The sequence below is a fragment of the Phocoena sinus genome, chromosome 4 (assembly GCF_008692025.1).
Source record: "Phocoena sinus isolate mPhoSin1 chromosome 4, mPhoSin1.pri, whole genome shotgun sequence".
Classification (NCBI taxonomy): Eukaryota; Metazoa; Chordata; class Mammalia; order Artiodactyla; family Phocoenidae; genus Phocoena; species Phocoena sinus.
Window position 1 is genome coordinate 131,854,509 of NC_045766.1, and position 8,842 is coordinate 131,863,350.

General features: G+C 34.1%; 1 protein-coding gene across 1 annotated transcript; it reads right to left on the minus strand.

Moving 5' to 3' along the window:
• Positions 1-526: 526 nt before the first annotated feature.
• LOC116752714 (keratin-associated protein 21-1-like) lies at positions 527-6,900 on the minus strand. Its single transcript, XM_032629453.1, has 2 exons — positions 6,734-6,900; positions 527-758 (listed from the first exon to the last, which is right to left on the minus strand). The coding sequence occupies exons 1-2, from the start codon at positions 6,898-6,900 to the stop codon at positions 527-529; spliced, it is 399 nt and encodes a 132-aa protein (XP_032485344.1).
• Between the last annotated feature and the right edge of the window lie 1,942 nt (positions 6,901-8,842).

The following is an 8,842-nucleotide window of genomic DNA, read 5'->3' on the forward strand; positions in this document are numbered from 1 at the left end:
AAATACCGTGAGATTTGTACTTGGGTATAGGAGTGTCTGAGTATGTGAGAAACAAAAAATAGGAGAAGACATTTTTTCTGGTGCAAATATAAGAAGAAATGCTTGTATTATATCAGGGAAAAACTCAAGGTTCAGGCAAGATATTAGCCCAACTTTCAACAGAGGCCATAAGATCTCAAAAAATGACTAATTCGCAAGCAAGTACACAAAGGTTTGTTAGAAACAATGAACCATTTTTATTGAGAATAAGTGATTTCCCCAACCTTAGGATGTTAGGATCATCAACACAGTCATAACAGTGAATCAGAGGTTAAGGAAGTTAAAGGCTAACTTTCAGAAAATAATCAGATGCTATCATGGAACCTCAAGCCACAAAGTTGCTAAACTAAAAATGGGTAGTTGGAGGTCAAAGCCTCTGTTAGACATGTAGTTTCTCGGATATAGAAATCATGGGTTATAGATCCTTCAATCTCATTATCTTTAGATGTATCATTTCAGAAACAAATAGGGTTTGGATGGTGATGTTTTAGCAGCAAGAAGAATAACATCTCCCATAGCAAACTGGCCAGTAGCTGCAGTAGCCAGAACCGTATCCACAGCCACATCTGTTTCCATAACCACAGCCATAACGGGAGCCATATCCACAGCCGTATCCTGAGCCATATCCACAGCCATAGTGAGTCCCATATCCACAACTGTAATAGGAACTAAATCCACAACCATAGCCACAAGAGTTGCCGTAGTAGTTACAACACATGCTGTCAAGGGAAGTGGATTCAGGTGGCTTGCAGGAGGATGTTTCTGAAGTGTGTGTGTCGTCTACTTCATTTCAACCTTTATATACTGCCAGTAATTGACAGAACATACCATTCATTCCTTGACATAGACAACAAATATGTAAGTAACCATTATGTGCCAGTCACTGTTCACAATCAACAATGATTTGCTTAAAATAGGTCATTATTTTGGAGACTTCAGTTTATTTAAAGAGCATCATTTTAATATGCTCTGCCAAAGAATTGTCTCAGTAGAATCATGTGCCCAGTAACTGATACCCATTTTCAAAACTTCCTATCATTTAATATATATATTATATTAAAAGGTTTGGGTGGAAATGTAAAAACAAATTGCTTCTTTTTGTCTTTCCTCTTTACTTTCACATCTGCCTCTGACCACATGAACACAGAATATTTCTTTCCATTTTCTTGAATCATTGCAACTTCTTGCCAGGCTTTTCCCACCCAGGTACCTACATGCCGGGTATTGAATCTCATCTTGTGTAGAAACCAAAGATGCTGCTAATTCTACAGGGCACAAAACAGCCCCAAACAAGAAAAAAATGTCTGTTCCAAAATGTCATTAGTGCTATGAATAGGAATCTTGGTTTACAGCTATGCATTTATAAATATGCTTTTTATATACCTATAGATGTTTAAATCCAAACATAACCTATCTACCCACTCTAAACAAACACTTGACCTTTCCATTACCAAACATGTAGTCAAAAAAGTATAGTTTTTTTTGTTTGTTTGGAGAGATTTTTTGCTTATCTTACTTGTATAAATTTTACTGATACCACCATTTTCAGAATTAGTCTCCAAAATTTAAGTATTTTTATTATTATTCAAGTATAGTTGATCTACAATATTGTGTTAGTTTCATGTGTAGAGCATAGTAATTCAGTATTTTTGAAGATTATACTCTATTAAATGTTATTAAAAGATAATGGGTATACTTCCCTATGTATACAGTATATCATTGTTGCTTATTTACTTTATATATAGTAGTTTGCATCTGTTAATCCCACAGCCCTAATTTGGCCCTCCTCCTTCTCGATTCCCTTTGGTAACCACAAGTTTCTTTTCTATGCCCGTGATTCTTCTGTTTTTCATATACATTCACTTCTATATTTTTTTAATTCCTCATGTAAATGCTATCATACAGTATTTTTCTTTCTCTGTCTGACTTATTTCCCTGTTTGACTTATTTAACTAAGCATAATATTTTCTAGGTCTATCCATTTTTCTGCAAAGGGCAGTATTTCATTCTTTCTTATGGCTGTGTAATACTCCATTGTATGCATTGGATATATTCAATCATCTGTTGATGGGCACTTGAGCTGCTTCTATGTGTTGGATATTTTCCATAGTGCTAATATGAACATGGGAGTGCATGTATTTTTTCAAATTAGTGTATTAATTTTTTCCAGATATATACCCAGGATGGAATTGCTGAATCACATGGTAGTTCTATTTATAGATTTTAAGGAATTTCCGTAATATTTTCCCTAGTAGTTGTACCAATTTACATTCCCACCAACAGTGTATAAGGGTTCCCTTTTCTCCCCATCCTCTCCAACATTTGTTACTTGTAGATTTTTGATGATAGCCATTCTGACAGGTGTGAGGTGATATCTCATTGTTGTCTTGATTTGTATTTCTCTAATAATTTGTGATGTTGAGCATATTTTGTTATGCCTGTTAGCCATCTGTATGTCTTCTTTGGACAAAATGTCTGTTCAGGTCTTCTACCTATTTTTTTGTTGGGTTGTTTGTCTTTTTTATATTGAGTTGTATGAGTTACAATTTGGATATTAACACCTTATCAGTCACATCATTTGCAAATATTTTCTTGCATTTCATAGGTTGTCTTTTCATCCTTTCAACTGCTTCCTTTGCTGTGCAAAATCTTTTAAGTGTAATTATGTCTCATTTGTTTACTTTTGCTTTTATTTATTTATTTTGTCTTAGGACACAGATCCAAAAATATAAATAATGCTACAATTTATGTCAAAGAGTGTGCTTCCTATGTTTTCTTCTAAGAGTTTTATATTTTCAGGTCTTACATTTAGGTCTTTAACTCATTTTAAGTTTATTTTTGTATATGGTGTGAGGGAATGTTCTAATCTCATTGTTCTACACGTGGCTACCCAGTTTTCCCAGTACTATTTGTTCAAGAGACTGTCTTTTATCCACTGTGTATTCTTGCCTCCTCTGTCATCGATTAATTGATCATAGGTGTGTGGGATTATTTCTGGGCTCTGTATTCTGTTCCACTGATCTATGTGTCTGTTTTTGTGCCAATATCATGCTGTTCTGATTACTGTACCTTTGTACAATAGTCTGATGTCTGGGAGGGTTGAGCCTCCAGCTTTCTTCTTTTTCTCTAAAGAGTGCTTTGGCAATTGGGGGTTTTTTGTTCTTCTAGTTTTAGGAATATTTTTCTATGAATATTAGAATTATTTAATGATTCTTTGTTCTAGTTCTGTGAATTTTAGGATTATCTGGTCTAGTTCTATGGAAAATGTCAAAAGTATTTTGATAGGGATTGCATTAAATCTGTAGATTTCTTTTGGCAGTATGGCCATTTTAATAATTTTAATATTTTCAATCCAAGGACACAGGACATATTTCCATTTCTTTGTATAATTTTCAATTTCCTTCGGTGTTATATTTTTCAGAGTATAGGTCTTTCACCTCCTTGTTTAAGTTTATTCCTAGGTGTTTTTGATGCAATTTAAATGGGATTTACTTTATCTTCCTAATATTTTATTATTAGTATATAGAAACACAACAGATTTCTGTATATTAATCTTGTATCATGCAACCTTCTGAATTCATTTACTGGTTCTAATGGTTTTTGGGTGGAGACTTTAGAGTCCTCTACATAAAGTACCACATCATCTGCAGATAGTTATGGTGTTACCTCTTCCTTTCCAATCTGGATATTTTATTTCTTCTTGTTTGCTGTGGCTAGGACTTCCAATTCTATGTCAAATAGAAGTAGCAAGAGTGATCATCCTTGTCTTATTCCTGAATGTAGCAGGAAGGCTTTCATCTTTTCACCATTGAGTATTATACTGGCTGTGTGTTTGTCATAAATAGCCTTACTACATTGAGATATTTTCTCTCTACACCCACTTTGATGAGTGTTATTATCATAAATAGATGTTGAATTTTTTCAAATGCTTTTTCTGCAACTATTGAGGTGATCATGTGATTTTTGTCTTTTTTTTGTTGTTGTTAATGTGGTGTGTCACATTGATTTACTTGCATATGTTAAGCTATCCTTGTGACCCTGGAATAAATACAACTTGATCATTGTATATGAACTTTTTCTGTACTATTGAATTTGGTTTGCTAAAATATTGTTGAGGATTTTTTACCCATATTCTTCAAAATATTGGGCTATAATTTTCTTTTTTCTGTAGTATCTTTGTCTAGTTTTCATATTGGGGCAATAGTGACCTTGTTGAATGAATTTGGGAGTGTTCCTTCATCTTCAGTTTTTTGGAAGAAATTAAGAAGGATAGGTATCATTCTTTCTTATATGTTAGATTGAATTGCCCTGTGAAATCCTACAGTCCTGGACTTTTATTACCTGGGAGTTTTTTGGATTACAGGTTCAATTTTACTTCAAGTGATCAGTTTGCTCAAATTGTCTGTTTCTTCTTGACTCAGTTTCAGCATTCTGTATGTTTCTAGAAATTTGTCTGTTCCTTCCAGGATGTCCAATTTGTTGGCATGTAACTGTTCATAGTATTCTCTTATCATTTTCTGTATGTCTGTGGTATCACTTGTTATTTCTCCTCTTTCATTTCTTATCAAAATTAAAGTAACTTTATAGTAACAACTAGGAAATCCAAGTTGGAAGAGAGTATAAACTCCAGAAGATGATTCCTTCTACTGGGCACTCACATTTTGAAACAAAAAATGAGTTGTGATCCAGTAGTTTATGGAATACCTTCAACAGGAATTTTCACAAAGCTGTCAATTTCACTTTCTGAGAACATTAACTATTAGCCAAATTTCTTTCAGTTAATGAATATATCTTTTTTATGATATTGGTCACTGGTATAAACTGATCACTCTGCTATGTTTAATCCACAACAATAGGCATAAAGAAAATATCAATATATCTCCATTCCAATTTTTATTGTTCTTCAGTTTCTTTCCTTTTCTGTCATCATTTAAATTTAAAACTATCAATGTTATTTCACAAAGTCTCTGGATTAGACACTTTACTTTTCAATACCACTGCCAACTCACACTTTCTAATAACTATACTCCTGGATTACTGAAAATTCTTCTATCTTTATTGCATTACTTCTAATACCTTTCCATTCAAACCTCTCGATATTGATCCAAAACAAATATATATATATATATATATATATATATATATATATATATATATATATATATATTCTATACATCACTGAATAATCATCTCTCACAGCAGTGCCTGGCACATAATTTGCACTCAATCAATATTTCTCCAATAAGAAAATGGATGAAGTCAAACATTTGTGTGGCACATATAAATTGTAGGATATTTGTAAATATTATCACCATTTTCTCATTTCTATAAAGCTGAGTGTCTCAAATGTTCTTTAACTAAGGAGTCACAACATTTCAGATTTTGAAGGTATGTTAAGAGCTAGTGTGTGAAGATTCTTTTCTGGATACACAAATTATCTCATACATGCTGAATAAATCATATTTTTCCAAAACTTAGTGAACTTCTCTCACCCCTTACACTTACTACTGTACTTTCTGTCTTTCTTTACAATTGACATCAGCTCATTTGTCACAAGTTCAAAATTCCTCCCTGAACTATCCCTCTAACACTTCAGTCCTTACTCTCTTTCCCATTAAGCTGTTTTATTCTCCCAAACTGTCAGTTTGAAATTTTCTTAATTATTTTTTATACTTTTTTATCTTCACATACTAGAATATAAACACTGTGAGAGCAGAAAACTTGTCTATAATTTTCCTACTGTGTCTTCATTGTATCGAATGAGACTCTTTCACAACTACTCAAAACTATTTGTCAATTAAGTGGCTTGAATAAATTTCCTCAATCCCAATAAATATGTGAAAGTAAATATATTTGCAATTCCATCAAAAGCAGATGATACGGTAGAATAATTTTATTCTGACTTATCCTTTCCTAGTTCTCTTTTCTTCATGTACTTTAATACCTAACTCTGCTTATAATTTCTCATTAATTTTGGAAAGTATTCTCTTTCATTCCACTATTCCTTTAAGCACGCAGGTCACCTTCTCTCTACCTTAGACTTTGCATTAACATCCTGATTAAAGTGTCATTCCTCCTCCTCTTTTCCTCTCCAGCTCCCTCGCAGACAAAGAGCAATTTGCAAACCACAGTTCTGAAATACTGTGAGATTTGTGCTTGAGTATGTGAGTGCCTGAGCATGTGGGATATGAGAAATAAGTGTAGAGGTATTATTTCTGATGCAAATATAAGAAGAAATGCTTATATTATATCAAGGAAAAACTCGAGATTCAGACAAGATATTAGCCCAATTTTCAACAGAGGCCATAACATCTCAAAAAAGACTAATTCACAAATGAATACACAGAGATTTGTTAGAAACAATGAACAATTTTTATTGATAACAAGGGATTTCCCCAACAATAGGATGTTAGGATCATCAATACAGAGAATCAGAGATTAAGGGAGTAAAGGCTAACAATTGGAAAATAGGCAAATGATACCACCATGGACTTCAGGCCACAAAGATGCTAATCTAAAAATTGGTAGCTGGAGGTCAATACCTCTCTCAGACATGTAATTTCTTGGATATAGAAATTATGTCCTAAAGATCTTTGAATCAGCATTATCTTTAGATGTCTTTTCAGAAGCAAATGGACTTTGGATGGTGATGTTCTAGTAGCAAGAAGAATAACATCTCCTATAGCAAACTGGCCGGTAGCTGCAGTAGCCAGGGCCAGAGCCATATCCACAGCCATAGTAGGAACCATATCCACAGCCATATCCATAGCCATATCCACAGCCATAATAGGGACTAAATCCACAATCATAGCTGTTTCCACACCTGTAGTCACAGGAATTGCCATAGTAGTTGCAAAACATGTTGTCAAGGGAAGTGGATTTAGGTGGGTTGCAAGAGAGTGTTTCTGAAGTGTGTGTGTCACTACTTCCCATGGACCTTTATATACTGTCAGTAATTGGCAGAGCATAACATTCATTCCTTGACACAGGCAACAAATATGTAAGTAACCATTATGTGCCAGTCACTGTTGACAATCAATAATGATTTGCTTAAAATAGCTTGTTGTTTTGGAGACTCCACTTTTATTTAAAGAGCATCGTGTTAATATGTTCTGCTGAAGAATTGTCTCGGTGGAATCATGTGCTCCAAAACTGATAATCATTTTCAAAGTCTCCTTTCATTTAATATGTATCTTATAAAACAAGCTTGTTGGGGAATGAAGGAAATTTTTGCCCCTTTTTCTCTCTCATCTTTCCAAAACCCCTGCTTCCAGCCATAGGAAAGGTAATACTCCTGTCTCCTTTCTTGACTTCTTGCCAGGCTTCTCCAACACTCTCAGTGCTCCGTACCTCCTCCACGTCCAACTCTCCTCAAATCCCAAGAGACAGATCAACATCTGATCATTCAAAGCCAAGCCCATCCACTGGAAAAATAACTACTTATAAGTGTGGAGACAGTGTGCTGTATGTAAGTGTTTTCTTGTTATATTTCCTTCTTCCATGTACCAGGCAAAGTAAGGTCCTTCACAGGTGAGGCAGCCCTCCTTTCTCTCCCATTTTTTGTAGCTATATAAGTATTATCATACCACTGAGGAGACTTTCACAACCTAACCAACTTTATTTGGCTGAAGAATCAGAAACCTCAGACCAGAGTCTAATATTTTTCATATGCATATCTTATCAGAGTTTTGCATTATGAAAGATTAGTGCATTCCCCTAATTCGATAAATCATTCTTTCCTTCTCCTATCACTACTGTTCCTTGTATGTTTAGTTCAGAAGCTAAAGTTTAGGAGATAACATTGATACCTACAGCAAAAGCCCACCCTCATGACATAAAGTAGTACAAAACTCAGTTTTACCCTGTATTTATATGTACATTAATCAGAAGTTCTCAACCTTCTACAAAAATTTTTGTTGTGATTTTGAAATATAATGTGTCCCCTTTCTTCCAAATAATCCTATCACGTTTACCTTTTCAACATATTAAAGAGGGAAAAGAGCATCATTTCTTCTGCTATTAATGTTTTTCTTGCCACCTTAATTCTCAGCTAAAAAATAAATCTGTTTGCCTATCAAAATTCACATCTGTGATAAGTTCCTGCGAGATGCCTTTCCTCACTGCTAACATCTGGATTGGATCATCCTCTTCTTGGCTCCTATGTGCAGATACATGTCATAGCACTTGTCAAGGTTTATTGAAACAATGTCTTGCCTCATTAATTAAAACATGTCACTCTATACCAAACATTCAGTCTTTCCCTGACCAAACATTCAGTCCAAAACAAAAGTGTTGCTTTTTTTGTTTGTTTCATGGGAGGGGGTTGTTTTATTTTGATTTGTTTGCTTATCTTACTTTCTAGGTTTTATTTAAATCAACAACTTCAGAATCAGGAAGACTCTAAAATTTACATTATTTTTTACTGTAACAACCATGAAGTCCAAGTTGGAAGGGAATATAAGCCAAGAAGGTCATTCTTTTTACTGGATACTTGAATTTCAACAACAAAGGAATGAGTGGTGATTGAGTACTTTATTGAATGCCTTCAACAGGGATTTTCACAAAGCTGCCAATTTCAATTTTTGAGAACTCCCATTATTAGACATTTTTCCTTCAGAGAAATCATTCAACCTATTTTTTTCTGGTATTGGTCTCCAGTCTAATGATCACTCTGTTATATTTCATCCCTAACCATAAACATAAAGAAAATATATTCCCACTCTAATTTTTCTTATTCTTCAGTTTCTTACCTTTTCTGTCCTCCTTAAAATCCAAAACTATAAATTCTACTTCACGAATTCTC

Coding starts and splice junctions, on each gene's coding strand:
- LOC116752714 (XM_032629453.1), bottom strand. CDS start 6,900: ATGTTTTGCAACTACTATGGCAATTCCTGTGACTACAGGTGTGGAAAC. Junction 759..6,733: donor CCTGGCTACTGCAGCTACCG/GCCAGTTTGCTA, acceptor TTCCCTTGACAG/CATGTGTTGTAACTACTACG.